At 42.2% G+C, this 24,850-nt stretch overlaps 1 protein-coding gene across 7 annotated transcripts in view; it reads right to left on the bottom strand.

Annotated features, from left to right (window-relative positions):
• The window catches only part of LOC144943408 (RNA-binding motif, single-stranded-interacting protein 3-like), a 148,003-nt gene that overhangs the window by 48,956 nt on the left and 74,197 nt on the right, over positions 1-24,850 (bottom strand). For 2 of the 7 annotated variants that reach the window (XM_078870826.1, XM_078870836.1), the window contains exon 1: positions 3,305-3,616. The exons of the other annotated variants lie outside the window; for them this stretch is intronic. In XM_078870826.1, coding sequence (XP_078726952.1) covers positions 3,305-3,349 — 45 coding nt within the window. In that variant the 5' untranslated portion in view covers positions 3,350-3,616. Of the gene's footprint in view, positions 1-3,304; positions 3,617-24,850 lie in introns of those variants that run through there. 7 annotated transcript variants of the gene reach the window in all.

Below are 24,850 nucleotides of genomic sequence, written 5' to 3'. Positions count from 1 at the left end.
CAACCTCTCTGCGCACACCTTCGAGTGCGTCCCAATAATATGCACGAGAGCTTTGTGCAGGCATTCCAGTTTCCTTCCACATGCAAAATAACTCCCCTAAAAATGGAATTTTACAAACATCCGAATGCCACCACCCTCCAGACAATGAGTCCCAAGACTCGGTGAGACTTATCTTGATGAATTAAAATTGCATTATTACCGAAACAATAATAATTCAACGATACATTCATTTATTTATGACTGCTTTTTGTGTTCCCTTTGTTGTGCTTTTCTGCCGCACCTCTGATTAGCGACGGTCGGGGCGATGTACGGTGCGCGAAAGAAGTTCATCGCACGTACATCAGAAAACACAAGCACAACGTTGCCCGTGGGTTCAAATGTTAAAACGACGTACGCTGACCTTTAACAACCGTGCAAAAGAGTGCCCACCGCACACTTTCACCACCGTACTTGCCCCGAGGGGGGGGGGGAGCGCATTGAAGATCGGCATCAAGCGCCGTCTCAGTGCGCTCCTCACTGGGAGCAGCAGCAGCAGCACTCAACACGGTTGAGGCTCAGGGTGTTTTCATTGCACCCCCCCCCCCTTTTCCTGTCACGCAAAGCTGAATGTAGGCAGCTGTGGCAGACACTGAAGCATTGTATGGAGGAAGGCCTTGGGGGGGGGGTGGCTTGTTGCACTTATCTGAATGTGTCCGGTGCCAGCCAAGACACAAAGACAAAGATCCCCCGTGTAGCCTTAACAGACTGTTGGGGCAAGTGCCGTTAGCGAGGAGCACCTATGAAAGCCGGCACGGCGCACGAAGGCGTGGGTGGCCAGGACCACGCCCAGCCGCCTTTGTCTCCGCAGTGGCGATGTTTACACACCGCAACCAGGTAATCATTTGAGGCTGAGTCGACCTAGGGGAGGTCCTAGACCTGTTTAGATAATCGTCACCGGGTCGAACTCGAGTCGCCGAGTTTGTAGCGCAGCACCCCAATCGCTACACTACACCCACACGCACCTCCCTTTCCCCGTAAAGGATCCTTGTAAATGTGTCAATTGGCAACGTTGTTGGCTGCTGCTGATGACACGGCAAACTCAATGTTGCACACATGGCACATAGAGTACACATTACACAAAGGCCACAAATGGCACATCAGGGCACACATTGCACATCAGGGCACACCAGGGCACACTTTGAACAACAGGGCACACTTTGCACAACAGGGCACATCATGGCACACCAGGGCACACATTGCACACCAGGGCACACCAGGGCACACATTGCACACCAGGGCACACATTGCACACCAGGGCACACATTGCACACCAGGGCACACATGGCACACCAGGGCACACAGGGCACACATTACACACCAGGGCACACATTACACACCAGGGCACACATTGCACACGAGGGCACACATTGCACACCAGGGCACACCAGGGCACACATTGCACACGAGGGCACACATTGCACACCAGGGCACACCGGGGCACACATTGCACACCAGGGCACACATTACACACATTGCACACCAGGGCACACCAGGGCACACATTGCACACCAGAGCACACATTGCACACCAGGGCACACATTGCACACCAGAGCACACCAGGGCACACATGGCACACCAGGGCACACATTGCACACCAGGGCACACCAGGGCACACATTACACACCAGGGCACACATGGCACACCAGAGCACACCAGGGCACACATTGCACACCAAGGCACACATTGCACACCAGGGCACACATTGCACACCAGGGCACACATTGCACACCAGGGCACACATTACACACCAGGGCACACATTGCACACCAGGGCACACATTGCACACCAGAGCACACATTGCACACCAGGGCACACATTACACACCAGGGCACACATTGCACACCAGGACACACATTGCACACCAGGGCACACATTTCACACCAGGGCACACATGGCACACCAGGGCACACCAGGGCACACATGGCACATCAGGGCACACCAGGGCACACCAGGGCACACATTACACACCAGGGCACACATTACACACCAGGGCACACATTGGACACCAGGGCACACCAGGGCACACCAGGGCACACATTGCACACCAAGGCACACCAGGGCACACCAGGGCACACATTACACACCAGGGCACACATTGCACACCAGGGCACACATTACACACCAGGGCACACAAGGGCACACATTACACACCAGGGCACACAAGGGCACACATTACACACCAGGGCACACATTACACACCAGGGCACACATTACACACCAGGGCACACCAGGATTACACACCAGGGCACACCAGGATTACACACCAGGGCACACATTACACACCAGGGCACACATGGCGCACAGGGCACACATGGCGCACAGGGCACACATGGCACACCAGGGCACACATGGCACACCAGGGCACACATGGCACACCAGGGCACACATGGCACACCAGGGCACACATGGCACACCAGGGCACACATTGCACACCAGGGCACACATTGCACACCAGGGCACACATGGCACACCAGGGCACACATGGCACACCAGGGCACACATTGCACACCAGGGCACACATGGCACACCAGGGCACACATGGCACACCAGGGCACACATGGCACACCAGGGCACACATGGCACACCAGGGCACACATTGCACACCAGGGCACACATTGCACACCAGGGCACACATTGCACACCAGGGCACACATTGCACACCAGGGCACACATTGCACACCAGGGCACACATTGCACACCAGGGCACACCAGGGCACACAGGGCACATCAGGGCACACCAGGGCACATCAAACGCTCAACGAGAGGTGCTGTGTCGGTGGTACTCCCGGCGTATAAAAAAAGCCTATCTTGCCGTCTCTACTGCTTTAAGTGACACGAGCATGAGAAAAGCTTTCGAATGTTCTGCTGCTCATGAAAATGGTGTGCGGTAACTGGGCAGGGAATATCGCATCTGGAATGCTTTACAGTATTACAATCACGATTAATACCATTAAACGCAGGATACGTCTGGCTAAATGTAATACGGTATATTTAAAAAAACACCTAGTGAACAGATGACACTGAATAGAATTCGATAACTGTTATTAACAACATCTGCTAAATCAAGTTTCACAAGAAAGGGTAAACCTAAATTCGTTTTTAAAAGATTTCAGCGCAAAACTGCATTCAATACATTAATACTTTAACGCCCATCACTCACATAAGCGGTCGGTAACGTTAAAAACCAATGTTTCAAAGTCGTAAATAAAATAACATCACGTTACATTAAAGCACACCGAAACGTAAAGCGACGCCTTCGTCCTACCTGTTTACTGGCCGATGCCCTCTTAGGACTCTGTGGCAGGATCATCTTTGTGGCGACAGCGTGCGAGGGTGAGTGGCCTGTCAATAGGAGGTGGGCGCGCGGCGTCGGTCTAACGTCTACGAGCACCGTCCCCCCCCCCCCAGCTGCTCAGCCTTCTCCTCGCAGCGCTAACCCCCCTCTCCACTCGAAGAAGCACAAAGAGAGGTGAGTGGTGGTGGTGGTGGGGCGATCGACAACATAAGCCAGTCGTGGGGGGTGCCTCCGATGTTGCGCTGCGCTCACGACGCAACTTTCATTACCGTGCCTTGCGACTCCCATTCACCCCTTCGAGGGTCTCTGCGAGTCGGAGCGGAGAAACTCGCGCACGTTTCTCAACCCCTCCCCTCTTCTCTCACCGCGGCCTCTACCAATAGCGGCCGCGAGAGAGAGAGAGGGGGGTGGTGGTGGTGCTGGAGGAATTCGTCCCAATGTTTTTAAAGTCCATCAAGTACGCGTGTTCGTGCCTGCCTAACGGTGCCACTCGATTTCGACGCAGCACGTTGATTTGTCAAATGAGCGTGGCAGTGATTATTTAAGAAACGAGTTGATATTTAAAGCGAAGGGGCTTTTCGCCACAGCCCTGTGTAAATATCAAGTGGTGGAATCCGAATGCATAGATGGAATTCCTATGGTCACATGACCTGCAATGGAATCATTAAAGCTTTGGCTGGGAGACTGTTTTTAGCGAGCTGGGAGTGAGTACATCGTAAACGTTAAAAATAAAACAATGCTCCGATTACATATGCACCAGTCAGAACACTGACATTTTCTTTAACAAATATAACTGTGTGTTTCGAACTTTAGGTTGTTAAGCATTGGTATTTCAGAGGACGATAACAATATGCGTAGTCTTCTGATATGATGAAATATTTTTTGTCATGAGCCAATGTGTTTCCACTGCTGGATGAAAGCTGAGCTAAATTGTTACAATTCCTCCGATGCCACAATCCATCCCACTCCTACACGGGCTGACCTCATCGCTCCGTCACCGCACTCACAACCACTTGTTTGGCTGCCATTCGACCATCATCCCATCTAGCGATGTGATTACTCAAATCCACGAGCTTTCCTGCAGAGCCATTATGCCTCTAATGTGTTGATCATGTGTCCCTTTCATCACCCAAACCTGTATATCTCTTTACTTCTTTGAGAACTTATCAAATGTTGTTCCATTGTTTTGCCAATGTCCATGTTCATGGTTCATTGTCATAGATGTCAATATACAATTATTGAAATACTAGCTTGTTTGCCCGTCCAAGGACGGGTGTATATTGCAGGAAATGTGAAATATTAAATACAAAATTGTTCAGCTCATTAATATTAATGAGGGGGGTGGGCCTCATGTGGAGTGACGTCACACGGGGTGGACCTCATGTTGAGTGACGTCACGCACGGGACACACACATTCTTGGCTCATTATAGTAGTAATGCCTCTTCAGCCGCAATACTGTATTAATTCACTTTTCTAAAAGCAATCAGTCCTCCTCTTGTGTACCTCTATATTGCATTGTTTTAATCACAATCCACTTTCAACAATTGCCTTAGGTATATTTATTATGCTGCATTTTCCAGTTATATCCCTTCAAAATTTATTTTATTTATGCGAGAAAACTTGGTATGGATTGCTTTTGTTTGTGCTCACATTTATAGCGCCTTTGACAATGTATTTTCACATTTACGAGAGACACAATATTTATTTTGTATTTTAACTAGTTGGTGCACATACTGGTGAAGGACTGTACAAACAAAATATTTGAGCCCGACGCCGATTAATAATCGGGTAAACCTTGAAATCATAATCAGTCCCCACCACACCTTTAGCTGTATCCTCGGTTGAACACTACACAATCTTCAACCACACGCTAGTTGCTTGCCTGTGAATGGAAGTCCAGGTTTCCAATTACCCCTAAGAGGGAGCCAGTGACACTCAACCCGGCCAAAGGGAACGGTGAAAGCTATTTGCAGGGCTTCAAGAGTCGCTTTACCGACTGGGTCGATAATGGGATGATGAGTGTCTCTGATCTGTCTGCCCACTGTGACCTACGTCAGCCCTATGCCAATATTATCGCTTCATCAGAGAGCATGCAAACCACTGCCCGTGCACATTCAATCAAGCCGTGGGTTTCTTACAAGGGTAAGCGGACCAGCTTTGAAAGATATATCGTAAATACAAGGAGTAATTTTAAGCCTCTTATTCTTTGCCGGTTCTTTCTTAGCTCATTTCGTTGTTTTGATGTGGTTTCATATTTGCCGGTTCTTTCTTAGCTCATTTCGTTGTTTTGATGTGGTTTCATATTTTCAGCGATACCGTCAATATCCATTTTCAACGTTTTCCAAGTAAGGTTGAAAGCATTCATACATTAGCTCTGTCGTCAGTCTGTCTGCGGAGGGTGGTCATGATAACTCTCATAATGATAACCCAATATGATCTCAATTTTATTCCATGACTATGCATTAATGAATTGTATCCCCTGTTATATAAATAGTTTTGACAAAGTTAAAGCCAGAGTGAAACCTGGAGAATGAGTATATGCTCTGTATCGTGAAAATATATCTACATAGTATCGAACCATTTCAGTTCAAATGGTCACCTGAATTTGCTAGAGATATAATTAGAGGGAACAGGGTATATGGAAGCCCCAACGTAGGTTCAGATTACGTAAGTTAACATGGAAAGGACCTCTTCCAGGCTTTCACATTCTCTACCTGGGCTCAAATATCCTGGGTGCTGATAGCTTTTGGAATGGAAAATATATATACGCACCAAATGTTAATATATTATTGGGATGGCAGCAAAAGTTGGTATTGCTATGGTTCGCACTTCTAATCGGTGACATAAGAGCTGTTTTCTGAAGTTTGCTAAAAAGGTGACTGCTGGATTTGAGTCTTCTTCACCAGCATCGGTATCTGTAGTTGACGAGGGTTATGATGTTTATACCAGGGCGAATGTCAAGTATTTAATCTGAACATCCACCACAGACATGTGGAATGTTCATCACCAGCTCAAGGTTGCCAATGTTAATAATTGTTGCCAAACGCTATATTGGACTTTCACTCATTTAACACTGTTTGCTAATAAGTATAACCCGTAAAAACAAAGTTTTTCACTATAAATCCTTTATATACGTGGCAGCGAACTTAATATAAAGGATTTAAAAATATATTTGCCTGTGGAGGACGCGGGGATCAATCCCGCGACCTTTGGCATGGGAAGCGAGGGTGCTACCAACTGCGCTACTCCGCCACGGCCTGTGGAGGGGTTACGCTCTGGGCTCATACTGTGAATGAGTTCTATTTGAATATATGTAAAATCATTTTTTTTTGCCTAAAAAGTGTAAAATTTTGGGAATTTTTTTTTCACGAACATTAATTGTCTCGCACAACGAGTCTGTGTGGAAAATGTCAGCTCGATTGGATCACGGGAAGTGGGTTAAAAAACGACCGAAAGATTTGCACGGTCGTAAGCAAGCACGCAAGCAAGCAAGCACGCAAGCAAGCAAGCAAACTTAATATAAAGGATTTAAAAATACAGTACCATCCCGTTATTCACAAAGGCTACTTTCTAGTATGGACTAATTTTTGAATTAAATATTCATTAAATCAATGCTGAACATAAAATACTGTAGGTGAATCAACTTCCTGATGATAATATGTTGACGTTCTATCTTGGATTTTACCGTATTTACGGTGATTGCAAACAACAGCCTTTACCAAAAAACAATATTCTAAGGACATATGAGTTCTTAACTGTGTCCACATACAACTGATTAAAAGAACAATTATTAGAAAAATTATTTGTCGTGCAAGCTTTATAAAAACACTCCAAGTATCGTGCAAAATAAAAATGCTTTGCAATTTAAACAACATTATTTTTTGGCGCTGTACATTCCAGCTATCACGAGAGCAGGCATGATACTCGCACACCCCTCTGAATCCCACAATGTCTTGAAATGAGATCAACACAAAATATGCTGAATGTAAAATTTCAAAAGTTATTGGACTGATGTTTAAATAACAAAAAACATAGGCGCATAACAACACACTGACTGCAATAGCATTGGAGATGCGGTAATTGTCTGCAGAAAAATGAGCCTACAATGTATTGTGCTTAATATGAGATCTTGGCACACAGCCAACGGTATTTACATGGCAATTTTTGTTATTAACCTAAGTGTAAAAATGTCTCATCTGTTGTGGCAACCACTGTGTATGTTATTATAATGATAACGGAAATATTTTGTAAAATTAATTTTAGTTTAAACTTGAGAACACGAAGTGTATTATTTTGCCAACACATTGCAGATTGTTAAAACATTTAACACAATTTTTCTAGATTAAATATTCATACTGCAATTAAAAACAAATCTTAACGCCCATATACGCTGCATTTCATATGTGCCTCCTTTCAAAACTGCACTACAGTAGTTTATAAATCACTATAATTAGACGTTTATCTTGAAGCATCACATTTCAACGTCACATGAAAATGTTACATCATGTGTATTCATTAGGAGCTAGTTCTTGGTTCTGTTTCGCACCCAAATTATTTGCCCTATTTATCGCCCCTTCTTCAGACAGTGGTGCTACATTACTAAGGCACCAATTTAAGAATGTGTGAATCGCGAAGATTGGAAGAATAAAACATATATTTGGCATAACAAAGCTGTAGAGGATGCTAATGAGCGGCCTTGCGGTGCAGAAGTAACGACTGCACCTGGCTTCTGAGGGCTGCCAGGGCATCACATGGGCAGCAGCTGCCGCTACGCAGTTCTAGGTCACTAGCAGCAAGCACACTGTCAGTCTCAGTGTGCACAGCAATGTTCCAAAAACGATACATGCAAATGTGTGGAAGTTTAGCACACACACACACTGCAGCTTATCCAGCAACAATATTGCATACGCCCACACACAGATGTGCAGCACACAAACACAGATTTTCCCAGGTAGTGCCGGTGGCATCAATCACCATTGTGGAGAGGTAAATTAACATACTTCTTACTTCTCTTTAGTATCACATGAGTACAGTACCTATAATTGTGTCAAATCCCTTGGCTTCATGATAATCTTAAAATATGATATTCACGTGGACTAATTCACCAGTCAAGTTAAGACCAGCATGCTGTACTGTAAGAGTAAAACATTAGTGCACGTGATCCTAATGAGGCATTCTTACTGAAAAGCGAACACAACCGTGAATGCTATCAGTTGCTGCTCACTGCCCCAAAGTTTGCCTCTGGAAACCATATATGTAGAGTGCCCACTTCCACAATATGGAGCCCATTAGCTTGGCTAATGCCAACAACAATCACATCTGTAGATGAGCATCGGTGATTCTCCTGTGCCGATGAGTCTTAATAAGAATAACAACTGGACCACCACAGGTGGCTATCGCTGCTGCTGCTGTCAGTTGGCACATTTGCTCAAATGTATTTTGATGGTGCCCAAAGACAACAGGAAGGACCACAATGCACTTCTTCAGAAAATCCTGATGTTTTTCTGCTGCAAATTCGCAGTGGCCGTGTGTTCTTGGCACATTTTAGTATGTTCTTTGATACTTGTGGCTTTCCAGCCTGCACTATTAATTCTGTCAGTTTAACACGTAGGCTTGCGCAACAAATATCATTAATAAAAAAATGTTTTATGGGTTATAGCGCGTAAATATGAATGTCGTTAACACACCACCAAACACAGCCAATTATCTTCTTGGTTCTTTCGGTAAAGTCACGTAGAAGGGAAGTAATAAAATAATAAAAATAAAACATAATAAAACAATTCTCACGACGTTTCGGCCACAACGCAAGCAGCCATCCTCAGGCGAAGAATGAAACACCCCAAGCTTGGAGCGTATATTTAAGCTGGGTTAGAGGGGGGGGAGGTGGGAAGAAGAGCGCCTAAACAAAATAATTTGCATATCAAGAGGAATTCAGCATATGGAAAATGCGTAGGAGGTGGGCGGGGGGGGTTCCAAATCAATACTATGCCCGTGCATTATGCAGGATTAGCAGCATCAAAGGGGGGGGGGAAGTGGGGGAGCATTAACAAAGGAAAGGAATGTTAATAGTATGTAGCTGTAGTTACTAAACAACCACGTAAAAAACTACAGTATAAACTGCATGACAAACTAAAGTATAAACTACATAGCATCATCAGTAAACTTACTATACTCTACAATAAGCTGAGTTACTAACAGTAAGTAATACATGAAAAATTCTACGTTGTAAAAAATTATATAATATGCTTCCATCTAAACTTTATTCTCTTACATCACACGCGTCTATACCGTACTATATACTTCCATAGGCAAAACCAACATTAAATTACATACTGTATTGCTATAAACCACCCTATACCTTATACATTTTTAATATAACACTATGTATTATTCTACCCACCCTAATGTGTATCAAAATGGTTTATTACGTCCTTCCAGTGATTGCTAAGCCAGAATCCATCATCTCGGTTAAAATTGTCTCTGTGTTTGTAAATGTGGATCGCCTCATGTACGAATCTCTCATGATAGCCAGATGGCTTGCAGAGAACCTCTGTCTTGGAGAAGTCAATGTCATGTGAGCCCACTGAGTTGTAACAGTGATCTGCCACGGCTGAGGTGTTTGTCCTACAGTGTTTCAGGTCAGCTTTATGTTCACGGATGCGGTCCGAGACATGTCGTTTGGTTTCCCCAATGTAACAGCCAATTAGTTAAGGTTGTCACAGAAATGAAACGTGCCAATTAGTTACGACTAACTAAGTACTACTACTCTTTGCTTTTATCGGTAAAGTCACGTAGGTAAAACAATCAATAAAATAAAACAAATGAAAACAACTAAATTAAATCACGACGTTTCGGAGGCAACACAAGCCTCCCTCATCAGGTGTAAAAAAAGGCACAGCAAAATAACTGTCGTGAGAAAAAAAACGCTGTGCCTTTTTTACACCTGATGAGGGAGGCTTATGTTGCCTCCGAAACGTCGTGATTTAATTTAGTTGTTTTCATTTAATTTATTTTATTGATTGTTTTACCTACGTGACTTTACCGAAAAATCTTCTTAGGTTTTTTCGGTAAAGTCACGTAGAAAGTAAAATAAAATAAAAAACAAAAATCACGACGTTTCGGAGGCAACACAAGTCTCCGTCATCAGGTGGGACCGTCACAGTCAGATTAGCTTGATACAGCTAATCTGACTGTGACGGTCCCACCTGATGACGGAGACTTGTGTTGCCTCCGAAACGTCGTGATTTTTGTTTTTTATTTTATTTTACTTTCTACGTGACTTTACCGAAAAAACCTAAGAAGATGATTCCTTGCAGTCACGAAAGCTTCAAATCTAGAATTTACCGAAAAAACCAAAGAGTATGAATCCTTGCAGTCACGAAAGCTTCAAATATAGAATTAATTACTACTAATTGGCTGTGGGTGATGGTGGGTTAAGGGCACATTTATATTTACACGATTTAACCCATAAAACCATTATTATGAATAGGATTACGTCATTTACAGATTTGATTATTCCAAAGGATTCTCGTTCAGATGTAACTTTGTAATAAGTCATTTCATACCATAATGAAATGGCATTGCTGCTAGAAACTGTAGTCTTCTTTTGGATTTGTTCTTTTTTGGTGGCTTGCTGACAAGACCAGTTCTTTTGTTAAATATTTTAACTGTTCGGATACAATGCTCCGAAGCAACTGGTTGAGCCAGGATTCATGAATAGTCCACCAAACAATAAATAGGAGTTTGGCCAGTGTAAAGTGTGCCAGCATTTGAAAAAAAGAGTGAGATATTCCTGCAGCAAAGCAATCTATTTCCATAAGCCTTTGGGGATAGCTACTTTTCATATGCTGCATAGTTCCATTATCTTAAAATAAAAATTATACTTTTAAAATGTCCATACCAGTAAAGGGAAAAATATATAATTACTTAATGTCGGCTCAATTCCCAACGAGCACATTTACTGGAGTTTGAACTTCATGGCAGAGACAGTTTACACTGACATGTGATGCATCGGTCTTGAGCCAGTTTTTCGCGGTTGCCAATCAACATCATGAATATGGCTGAAACGTCTTCAACGTTGGCTCAGGGGTCTGGGAGTGTATACTGCCTGTGCCGAGACAATTTAATCCACGGCAGATTTTTTAATTTACAGTATGCGGTCACAACATTAACTAAAATACTGTACAGCATCCTCACCTGAAGTTACGTAATGCACCCAAGGAAACAGCATACAAATTAATTTAACAGTGGTGGAAATTGGCCAGAATGCTCTGGAATTCCATGGTGGGCATGATATTTTGAACTTAACCGAGTTCTGGAAGGAATCAATGATTCATCTTCTTGTTTGGCCCACAGATAGACCCCTAGACTAAAAGAGAACCCCAGATAAATACACAGAGACCCACAGACACGCACGGAGACCTACAGACGCGCTCAGAGACCCACACACGGAGCAAAGCTCTTCCTCCTTAGACCGAGCGGAGGGTGTGGGGAATCATTTATGGGTTCCCCCAGTAATTTCTTCCCATTTCCAGCCCAGGAATTAATTAAAACAGAACCCTTTGTTACAGAGTCAAAGCTGCAATTTTTGTCCATGGTCGATATCAAAATACTGGAGACAGCACTAGCTGTGTAACAGTTTTACAAATGATGCAATTAATGTATAACAAGACAGTAATACAATACTGTATTGTATTGGTAAAATTAAGTAACGAGATACAGCACGTGTATCTGAAAGGGTATCAACAATGAAGTGTTATTAATCCAGTGTAATATAAGGCCAACATGGGAAAACAACAACAACAGTGATATACTACTCATTAGACAATAATATCATCTTTAAGCCAAATTCATCTTCAACGTAAATATGACAATGGCATATCTGTGTCTATAAGAAGAGACCATATCACGGATTCTATAATCCATGGCACGCCACAAAAGGTTAATCCGGAAATCCACAAAAATTCGCACCAGCGCAGTGCGCTGCGGATTACGAGAGGAATCAGCCGCTCCCGAAATATATAGAGAATTTCACATTTTGGTGGATTTCAGGATCAATGGTCCAGCGGATTTCTGGAGAAACCGCAATCTGCGGGTAATTCACGAATTTCATGAATTTGCAGATTATTGCAGCACGGATTTTTGGAGGAATATTGGCGTTTATTCTTACTTGCCTTCTTCAGGAATTACAATATTGATATTTACACAGAGATGGTCTTAAATAGTCTTGGTGAATGAAGTTGGATAGTGGGTTTTGTCAGATAATTTATTTAGTGTTGTGCAATGAGTAATTATTTTTAATGCATTCCAAAATGTAATGTTTAGATTGTTTGGCTGAAGTGAAATAAGCTGTCATTGTGTAGACTTCCCATTCAGTAGGAATAACAATTAGCCACATGTGAATAATTATTCCTGTTCTAATGAACATAATTGTGAATTTGAATTTGCCTTTTGAAATACAATAAATCTGCACAGTGTGCACTACATTCCTGCATGTGTGAATGGTGCTATGTGGAATGCTAACTGCTGTATTTTTTTTATTGATATTATGTCAAAGGTGTAGACGCACACACGGGTGACACGTGCACTCAACTTGCACGTGTGTATATGTAAAGGCATCAACGGTACAGGAAGTTAGCAGAGGTCAAGTCTTCCATTGAGCCCAGAATTCTTGCTGGGTCCAAGGCTCAATACAAGTCTTGCCTTCACCTCTGAGCTAAATAATGAATCGGTGAAGTTCAACAAAAGAGCAGATAATGGTCATGTCAGAAGCGATGCATCCAGTGCATATAAATTGTGTGTTCTTGTTTAACGGGGATGTTAAAAGGATATACATTGAACTATGCATCTGAAAAGAGCAGAAATTAAGGACAAAAATATTCCAAAAGATAAAATAGACTAACTTGTTTTACACTACAATATTTAAAAAGTATAAGGTGGACAAAATAGTGAGAGTTTCCTCAGTATATTGTGAACAATGCCTCAAAGGCACGATCGCACACATGTTAGAATGTCATCCCTCTTTTGTGGAATAAATATCACGGGTAAAATGCTCCCAAGGCTAAAACCTGCCAAAGAGAATGTTTAGGGGTATCAATATCCCCAGTTGAGAATTCCAGCTGAAGCTCAGAGATGAACGAGAAATAAAGTTAAACTTTTAAAATCCTCAGTGGAAGTATCAAATAACTGAAATGCTCTATTGGACTGCCCATCAGAACCAAAGTTGTCAAATCACGTGCCGATATTTCTCCATGAGCTTTTGGAGGCTTGGGATTCAGTCAAAGTGGCAAAGTGCAGTATACATCATATTTGGAGAGTAAACCACAGAGGAGCATCTGCTCCATGCTCTGCCCAAAACGTACATTGTGACTCTTAGTTTAAGTGAGAATAGAGTATTTGGTATACTTACAGGTTTAAACGGATTTTCACCCTCAGGCATTGTCAATTTTTACCAGTTATAACTTTAGAGAACATGTTATATTTAGAACCACTCTGCCATAAACATCAGTTAATGTTTACAGTAATTGGCTATCGTATATATAAAACATATCTATTGTATTGTATATACTGTAAAAATAATCACGTAAAAATTTGTAATGTGCTGCTTGGTATTCATTTACTCTCAAAGACAGATAATTATTCAGAGGCCCATGCAGTGAGCTGTCACCTAAGATTGCCCAAGCTCTGCAGTCCTCTATATGCTAAGATGTTATCGGGCAATTAATGAGTGTGTACACGTGGGAGGAAGCTGGAGCACCCGTAGAAAAGCCAAACTTGTGAGGGGAAAACTCTGTATTCCACGCAGACGACAGAACAGGTGGAGTCCAGATTTATTGCTGTACCGCATTCTCCTGGCTAGCCAGGGTATAGCACCTTGACGCGCACGGGAAGGGAGTTTCAAAACATGCAACAACCCTCGCCTCCACAATGCTGGATTACAGGCGTGTACCACCACATCCCAGCTATATATTTATGCATTAATGTTATATTATGTAAAAAAAGCCTGAGGTTTCATGTGTTTGCTCCATAACATTCCAACTTTAAATACCACAACAATGCAATGAACACCTCGATAAATTGAGGAGATAAGAGTGTGTGCGTGCTGAGGTGCACTGCTTGTGTGACAGTTCCGAGAAACAACTATTTCATAATCAACTTTTTGGGTTAGATCGCGTTATTTATAAATGTGTCGTAACCCTCCACCACCCGACATGGCCAATCAGTAAAGAAAGTGTCACGTTGACAAAAGACAAATAGTTCACTGCTTTAGCCCACCGGTGTGTTGAAGCGTGAAACCACAACATTTACAATTTTTGAGTACGACGTTTCGCTGGTAATTGCATCCAGCATCATCGGGCAATTCGCTTCAACACACCGGTGGGCTAAAGCAGTGAACTATTTGTCTTTTGTCAACGTGACACTTTTTACTGATTGGCCGTGTCGGGTGGTGGAGGGTTACGACACATTTATAAATAACGTGATCTAAACCCAAAAACGTTGATTATGAATATTGGTCGCGAAAGCCTACGTGTTAAACAAACAACTATTTCTCCTGTTTGGCTTGACAGTATTCTCCAGATGGGCAAAATCTCTTGGGCAAATACCTCAGAAATATGCTAACAATGCAAGTAAAGAGCGACTGGAGCTTGCTTGACCCCTAACCATGTCAGCGTGGCTATATAATGCAATAATGTGAGCTGTCGTATGCACATGTACACCGCTGGAGGAGGGGCCTCCCCACGTCATACGGGTCGGGGTCACAGGGGTTATTTGACCCCAATGCAGGAGCAAAGATGTCGGAGCACAGGAGTACAATACAACTTTGGATTTTTGCTGTGCTGCCCTCTGCTACCAAATCACATTATTTTGGTATGTAAAGAACCAAAATAATGTAACAGTCATATTTATACCATCAGCAATGCCCTTCTCATAAAAAAATAAGGGATATTTCCCAATCATCCCCTTACCTCAAGCAACCCCTAAAAACACGCAGGATTAGGGAGACTCCAAATGACAAAAATGTGAAGATAATAGCAAGCGAAGACTAATCTGTGCCCAACCAAGGCAACACAACACTCCTGCCTGCCTGGGCCTGCTCCATGTGACCCTTGTTGAGCCTAGCAATATAATCTGCCAGCATGCGTCCCCACTAGAGGCCAGAGCTAGAGATTGCTATTTCTTGGCTCCCTCCAGCCCACCCAGTACAAAAACACATTTTTACACCCATACCTCAATGACCTTATGAATTCATACTCGGTCACATGAAGAAAATTACTGTGCATACAACTCACATCAGGGGATAGGGTAAATCTGCATTTTCTCATGGATTGGAAAATAATATAACGTTATAAACAGACGTATAGCCAATCTTCACATTTCAGTATTTCATTGGTTAATAAAGTGTGACTAATTAATGCCCTACAGTGGGATGTATACATATGTATTCCTCCCAGAGGGTGGTGTCCAATACGTTGGATTACTCATGAGCAACTAATAACATGTAAAATCAAAGACACTTAAACTTTCACAGCGTTTGTGGATGTACTGAATTTATCCAAAATAAAGGAAAGCCTATGTGTTAAACGTACTGAATTTATCTCATCTGTGAATGTTTTTACGAAACACCTTCAGTAAAAAAAATCCCTTTGTACTCACTCAACAGCAAAAATGTACTCCGAGGCTTAGTTAACCACCTTAAATGTAACATATACAGTGTTACCTAAACGCAAAATTTATTTAAACCAATATTATCAGCCCTTAAGGGTTTGGGACATTGCTGCAGATGTGACAATATCTGAAATCGCTGCAATCCTCAAAAGCGCCAAGATACCAGTCAGCAACATCAGTAAGGATAAACGTTTTGAGTTATCTCCATTGAAAAAGAGGGATGATATCGTCATCCTCTTAGCCGACAAGGGCAATGCCACGGTCATCATGGATAAAACTGTGTACAACAACAAAATTCAGGACCTACTTAATGATGGTAGCTACACAAAAACGTAAAAAGATCCTACCAACAGCCTCGTTACAAAAACGAACAGTATCATCACTGATTCAGCTTCATAAATTGAACAGAACAAACCGTTTTCCTTAAAACCTTCTGCTGCTAGACCACCCAGATTATATGGCTTACCAAGAAGGTACACCTCTTCGTGCCATCGTCTCCAACATTGGCTCACCCACCTACAAACTGGCCTGATATCTGTATGAGACCTTACAGCCATTCGCTGGTAAGACCACCTCTTCTGTACTTAACTCAGCTCACCTGGTATCGTCAATTAAAGACATCTCACTGTCCCCGGGTGATTTTCTCATTAGTTTCGATGTAGTTTCTTTGTTCACCAAAGTCCCTGTGCCAGATACCATTGCAATCATTGAAGATTTGGTCCAACAAGGATTGAATGCTGATGTACCAGCCCTGGTGAGACACTGCCTCACCAATACATACTTCACCTGGAATGGAACATTCTACAAACAAACTGAAGGCACCCCAACGGGTTCTCCCTTATCTCCGGTTGTTGCCAATATTTTCATGGAAAATTTTGAGACGCACGCCATCCAGGCATCCACTCTATGCCCGTCCTTGTGGAAGAGGTACGTGGATGACACGTTCGTCATCTTACCACATGGCTGACCGGCTCTGAACCAATTCCTCAACCACATCAATTCCATACATCCAGCCATCAAATTCACCATGGAGGTAGAAAAGGATGGCAAGCTACCTTTCTTGGATGTCCTAATCAAAAAGAGACCAGATGGCTCAATGAGCCATTCTGTCTACAGTAAAGCAACCCATACTGATGCCTACCTAAAACCTGACTCCCACCATCATCCATCCCAGAAGAATGCCCTCATCAAAACTCTACACCATAGAGCTCAATGTATATCCGACCATGAACACCTAACCAGTGAACTCAAACACGTACACCAAGTTCTCAAGGCGAATGAACACTCAGACTACACACTCCGCAAAGCCATCACCCCAACCGTGAGAAAGAAGCCATCTGATGATCCAATCAAAACCATCACCTTGCCATACATAGCAGGGGTAACCAAAAAGATTTCCAAAATCATGAACAAACACAAGATTCAGGTCCGATTTAACACAGTACATAAAATTCGTGATCTGATCCCATCTGTGAAGGACAAGATCCCTGACATGCAATATCCAGGCATCTACAAACTAAGTTGTATCTGCTACAGCAGTTACATTGGGGAAACTAAGCAACATGTCTCGGACAGCGTTTGTGAGTATAAGGCAGATTTGAAACACAGTAGGACCAATACTTCTGTCGTGGCTGATCATTATTTTAATGTGGCTGGTTCACACGAAATGTATTTCTCTAAGACGAAGGTACTTTGCAAGCCCACTGGATATCAACAAAGATTCGTTCATGAAGCAATCCATATATACAGACATAGACACAATTTCAACCTAGAACATGGGTACAAACTGAGCAATCATTGGAAGGACGTTATCAACCATTTCAAGTCATAACTGGCTATAATGTTTCCATTCTAGACCTGGCAGCCCTTTACTTGGTGGAAGCCTACCACCAGGACCATCACTGCCCACTACTACCATCACCACTAGCAGTAGCCCTTTATTGGTGGAAGCCCACCACCAGTACCATCATTACGCACTACTACCATCACCTCTAGCAGTAACCTCCAACGTCAACACTGTGTGTAAAGCGAGGTGCAATGATTACCTGGCAGCCCTTTAATTGCTGGAAACCCACCACCAGCGCCGCCGTTGCCCACTATGACCATCACTTATATCAACATTAGCTGCCCCGCCCATGCTGCTGATACTTGGGCTACGCCCATTTGAAACCTTTATAAACTATTTACCTTTAAAGGCTAACCCCCCTTTTCCTGATGACGGCCGCTTGTGTTGCGATCGAAACGTCGTAGTTTTTTCTTTTTTTATATCTATTTATTTATTTTTACTTTACCGAAAAAACCAAAGAATAAGTCTACATTATAGACTGCCAGTACGCTCACTCAGGTTAAAAACCAGGCTACAGTCTACATTATAAGACTGCCAGTATGCTCACTCAGTTTAATAATCATTGCTACAGTCTACGTTATAGACTTCCAATACGCTCACCAAGTTTAAAAACCAAGCTACAGTCTACATTATAGACTGCCAGTACACTCACCGAGGTTAAGAACCAGGCTACAGTCTCCATGAGTGTTTTTATTACTTTTATTCACTTTTTTTTCTCTACGTGACCTTACCGAAAGAACCAAAGAATATGAATTCCTGCAGTCACGAAAGTTTTAGGTCAAAATTTATTATCAACAGCTAATATTACCTTAACAAAAATAACGGTAAACCAAATACAACTGAATGGAATTGAAGTTACAAATAGCATCGAATGCAGGCGTGCACCACTACCACTGCAAGCAACAAACCCACCTCTCAAATGATGTGAAATAAATGTCATTTTTTCAGTTAAGAATAAAAACAGTAACGTAGCCATAACTCTCATGTTCACTTTTCACAAACTCATTAATTATATATCGAAGTATGTTGTGGGTGCTATGGCAACGGCCATTATGGAGCTCCCAAACAAAAATACCCATTAGCTTAATTAGTTGAGGCCAGTCCTTGTGGAAATTGGCTCTCCCCAGAGAACCATTGTCCTCTATGAGGGGGGGAGGAATCAACAGGGCCAAGGAGACTCCATCTCCAAAGGGCACGCAGGTGAGGATGGCTCGCCTCTGTTCATGGCGGAATAGCCATAAGGAGTTAATTCTGTGTTAAGATCACTGCCTTGTGTTTCTTCAGAGAGAGAGACTCGCTTTGTGCAGTCATAATGTCAATGTATGCTGCCGGAGAAGTAAAACGAATTAATATTGATGATGTGTATGCCATTTCAGCATGCAAATTCCGCTCTGTGCACAATTTGTTACATGGATGTTTAGAAAGCGTCTATTTTGACTTCCGATGATATAGAGTAAAACAATTTAAGACGGATAATACAGTAGTAATAATGAATTATTGGAATGCAATGTTTAAAACGCAACATATTTCATAGAGGTAAGTTACAGTGATTCCACAAGGTGAGCAACAGTGGGCAGTCGTGTAAAATCAATGTTAATGTACTTCCATGCTCCCTGCCTTCAAACGGGTGAAGTATGATTATTAAACCACATGAACTGCGCTGTGTAGGAAGGCTGTCATCCAGCAGTTGGTTTACAAATGACGATACACAATACAGTATAAGGCGTGCTGAATGACAGTATAAGCAAATGCTTTTAGGCCCTCATTTTAATAATTGTTGCTACTGTGTTGATAAATGGATCCAATGTGTGTTATATAACATAATGCTTCATAATATTGCGTGTATTTAAACACAGAAGTCTAAGCCACCAATGTGTCTTAATTACATGTATATACAGTGTTGTATATACATGTAGCATTACCAATGTACTTGAACAAAGTAACAGTTACAGGGTTATATGACGAAGACAAATGAGCAAAACAAGTTTGTGAAACAAAGCAAAAGAATGATAGTTCCACGGCTGAAAAACACAGCAAAATATGTATAGCAATGGAAATTATCGAGGGTGGATCGATATCAAAATTATGAAATAAAAATGCGAACGAGATAATAAAGAAGTGCTTTTGTAGAACTGAATTAGATTATTAAAGAGCAAAAATGGAATGTGCCTGAATAGGGAAGCTCTGAGTTGCTCCTTATTTCCAATTATAACTCGCGGATGAAATACATTGACACTTACAAACAAAAGTAACACAATCTCAAACGTGTGCCAAAAGGCTGAGAGCGATGCGTGCGCGGAATTACACTGCGAGACACAAAGGGGCACATATGATTCGGAGAACAAACACAAATTAGAGATGATACATTGACATTGGGCAGAATAGAAGGGATGAAGGCCGATGGACAAGACTGGTGATGGAATGGCAGCCAAAGGAGGTAATGGGTTCAAGAGGACAACCACCGTGGAAATGGATGGATAGAAATAATACAATTATAAAAATAAAACATAATAAAATAATTCTCACGACGTTTCGGCCACAACGCAAGCAGCCGTCCTCAGGTGAAGACCAGGTCTGTCGGGGAGACAGCGTCTGAAGTCGCTGTCTCCCCGACAGACCTGGTCTTCACCTGAGGAAGGCTGCTGTCTCCCCGACAGACCTGGTCTTCACCTGAGGACGGCTGCTTGCGTGAGAATGATTTCATTATGTTTTATTTTTATTATTTTATTATTTCCCTTCTACGTGACTTTACCGAAAGAACCAAGAAGATGAATCCCTGCAGTCACGAAAGCTTTAAATCGAAATTTAATGGATGGATAGTTTCGATTTGTATTGTAGAAGTCAGTTGGGATTCAGGAATCACAGGGGGCACCAAGAATGGTGATGGCATTGGAAGTGCCCTTCATCAGTGAAGATGACAATAGCTGATGATTATGATGATGAAACATTGAATCTCCATACAAATGTCATAACCACAACGTTAATTATCATTGTACTTATGGATTTAACCATGAACAGTGGACGACAACACCACAGCGATACACCTGTAATAAAACTAAACTAGCTGGGGCTCCGTCAAGCCGTTTTCACGTTTAGAAAGACCAATGTTGGCGAAACAATAAATAAATAAATATTCGCGCAAGCCTCCTGCATGGCCACCTCAAGCACATGGATGCAGTGCACGCACCTGCACAGTGGGTGGCCACGTGTTTAGTCTGTCTCCTGACCAGAGGTCGCAAACGGGTTTTGATTCCTTACCCGTACTCGGCCGCACCAGGGTCGCAAATGGGTACCCGTACCCGGCCGGGTACGGGTTCCCGTTCCCTACCCGAAATGAGTGACAAACGGTGACTCACCAGTGACTCACGGCCTACCCGTACCCGGCCGCACCAGGGTCGCAAACGGCTAGCCGTGCCCGTACCCGGCCGGGTACGGGTAGCCGGGTATCGGGTATCGGGTACCCGGTTTCGACCTCTGCTCCTGACATTCCTCCATTTTCGTTCCTCTTGCTTTCTTTCACTCTGTTTGGGGTATATCTCACTTTCCTACATTCTCAGATGGAGTCAATGCTTCAATAGTGAATATATATAATTCTACATAACCATTTGGTGCATTACAAAGCACACAACTACTTTTATAGCGCAGTGCTTTTTTTGTTTGATATATGTATTACATGTTTAGCCTCGAGAGAATGATACATTTACTTTTGAAACAATTTTCATTAATTGTACGTGTGTTTTAAATGTGATTTATGATGTAAAGGGTTGTTTAAGTCTTATTATCTTTCTTTTCATTACATTTGTAGCAAGCCAGTCTTTCCAGCCATCCAAATGAGGGCTCTCCGCTATTAGTCTGGCTAGCCAGGATTTTACTGCATCTCCAAATGTCCCGCTCCTCCGATTAGCACGGTTGGCTACGTGCAGTGCGAAAGAAGTTCAACATACATACAATGAAGTATACTTTTAGTTGAAGCTATTTCATGCAGTAAACTGCACACAAACGCCATTAATAGTTAAATATGACGCCACCCGATGGACAGTGTTTTTATTGTCTTTGAATTTACTACCTTTAAAATTATCTTGGAATGCGTGGCTGCGTTACAGTTTCCAAGCAGTGGAATAAGTTAAAGAAGCTGACTGGAAATGCTGCTTATGGAGGGGAATGGCCAAAGCATAGAGAATGCTCCTCTTAGCCTTAGGGGCTGCCATATAAAATGTCAATTCTATTCAACCTGTGGCAATCTTTTTGTGAAACTTAAAGTAGGAATGTTCATCTTACAACCTTAACTGGTTCAGCCTTTAATGTACATCAATGAACGTATTTTGCTCCAAGTATATACAGTAGTTGATACTTGTCATTATCAAACATGAGCACAGCAATTGTATTTGCAGCATGATTACGTTCAACCAGCAAAATGTTCAATTGTAACCATATTAGGCAGGTTGGGGTAATGAAAATTCTGTCTTGCCATTTGCTGCCTTCGGCATGGTTTTCATGCAGCATGTGGTTACAAGATGCAATATTTGTAGCCTTTTATGGTCATTTACAAAAGGCTGCACCAAAGAGCATCTGATCTGAGTGGGGCAGAAGGAGGGATGGCGTATAATGGAGTCCAAGAGTGATGACAGTGCTAAGACAGTAAGCCTCCAAGCTGTCATTCCTCTGTGGTCTTACATTCACGAGAAAATCGTGCATTTTAAAAAATATATTCCAAGTGCTTTAATGTTGTTGCTTTTAAATTGTATTGAAAGAAACAAGTACATCTTCTTGGTTCTTTCGGTAAAGTCACGTATAAGGGAAATAATAAAATAATACAAATAAAACATAATACAATAATTCTCACGACGTTTCGGCCCTGCAGTCACGAAAGCTTTAAATAAAAAAAGAAACAAGTACAGTTTAATGAAGGCCTTGAACAATATATATCAAAACAAGAATGTGGCCTCGTCAAACTGAACACCAGCTCCCACACGGTGCACATGTTCACATCGTTACATTAATTGAAAATCTGTGATGTAAAAATACCAATTATTTGCTGATACAATACAGTACTACATTGGCAGTAGTGCACACAAAAAAGAAAAAACAATAAAGTATGTAGTGGGTGATAATTCGGGCAAGCACACTTCTTCACAGGACAGAGGCCGTTTAGATACAGCCACTCAAACTGCCCATTTAGAGACACTGTCACTATTTCTCTTGCCTATTATACACTATTAATGATTTAGGCAGTGTTATTAATGAATGTGTTGAGTTTATGTGTGATGTAAATATATATTCATCCCTTCTGCAATAGGAAGCCCACAACTCTGTGTCCTCGAAGCTTTGCTTCTGCAGGTGGTTGGGAAAGCGGAATTAGAGCCATTGACAGTCCCACTATTGATTTAAGGCGTTGAATTGTGAGCAACTTTGCATCATCAATACATTTGATGTCAAACACAAACCTTGCACAAATATAGCATTCTACCTAATTAATCCCACAGGCATTGGGCGATTATGATCTTTACCATTTCTGCATTACAAATCGTGATTTTAAGCGTCTTCTTTTTAACCACCCATTTTTGTTAGGAAACACTGTGCAATCGGAATGATTTTAGCCTATTTGTGAACATGTTTATTAAATGTTATTTTGTTTTCCAGACAATTAACATTTCATATACAATTTGAGTTCATAAAATTACAGCCTCATTATAATCACAAGTACATTTTTTTTTTCCGTGTAATAGCAATCTCCCAAGTGCCCAGTTGCTGATGATGTTAGCTGGAATGTCACATGCACATGGGGTGTTGCTTCTAACTCCCCGTCCATGTTTTGGATAATTAGTTCACGAAATTGTGTGCATCAGAGTGCCTCTAAAACTGATTTCAACACTACTTGAGAAATGCAGGTTTATTGTAGGTACTTTGAATGGTGCCATAGGCAGGGAAAGATCCATCCCGAGTGGTTACTACATCATCTGCGGCACTATACATTCTCACAACCGTGACTGTGTGTATAACGTACTTCTTTAACCCACAATTGTATAACTTTATTCAGTTATGGATATGTAATATGTAGAGTAGAGCATCGCCCCTATACACAAACAGTATTTCAAACAACAAAACCACATAAATGAGTTGAACATATTAGATGGAGCACAGCAGGGTTTTTTTTTACTGCATCACCGATTAAATTTGGCAGGCACTTTTTTCATCGTCCGAGTTCCACATGTCAATGACAGTGCCACGGAAACGGGCTTATGCTGTTCTAACCTTCAGGGGGGAAAAAAACAAATTGAATGTTACCATCTGGGCCACAATCACGTCTCGCGTGCGAAGGAATGTATGGCAAACAGTGCGAGCTAAATATGGATTAAAACATCTCCACACTGGGCTTTTTCTCAGACAATAAGTGAGCCTCCCCGCACCAGGGCTGATCTGCATTTAATCCTTTTGGAAATTCTTTCGTTGTATTGTGAGCTGCTGCAGGCAATTCCATCGTAAAAAAAAACACTTCAGATTTTTTTAAAGGCTTTCCCAGTGCGCAACATTTTCCTGAGATTTCATTTCTTATATTATTGTACTGTCCAGTTGATGTATTTTTCAAACACTTTTTTTAGACATCTGTTTTAATCAATGTACCAGTGACTTCATTTGGTTTTTGTTGATCCATTTGACCCACTTAATAGAGCCATTAGAATTGTTTTATTCCAATCCGGAAAGTTTTTTGTTTTTGTTCATGTTTAACATGGCCATTCGGACCCTTCACAAACATTTCAAATAAATATGGCTTTGCTGGGTGAATACCTGAGACACAATGCACTTTAGTGCATAAATCAATCACAGATAAGATCACAACAAATGCCCCTATATGTCCATTGACTTGGCCACCTTTGTTGTTGGTGTTGGTAACAGCGTGAGGATGATTAACCTTATTGGGCGACGATCCTCATAGCAAACATCCACTTTTAACACCTCGGTGAGAGCCATGCTCTACAAGAGTCCTGCTGCTCTCATGAAACAC

This window comes from Lampetra fluviatilis, chromosome 2 (genome assembly GCF_964198595.1).
Source record: "Lampetra fluviatilis chromosome 2, kcLamFluv1.1, whole genome shotgun sequence".
Taxonomy (NCBI): domain Eukaryota; kingdom Metazoa; phylum Chordata; class Hyperoartia; order Petromyzontiformes; family Petromyzontidae; genus Lampetra; species Lampetra fluviatilis.
This window is presented reverse-complemented; position numbering and strand designations above follow the sequence as displayed.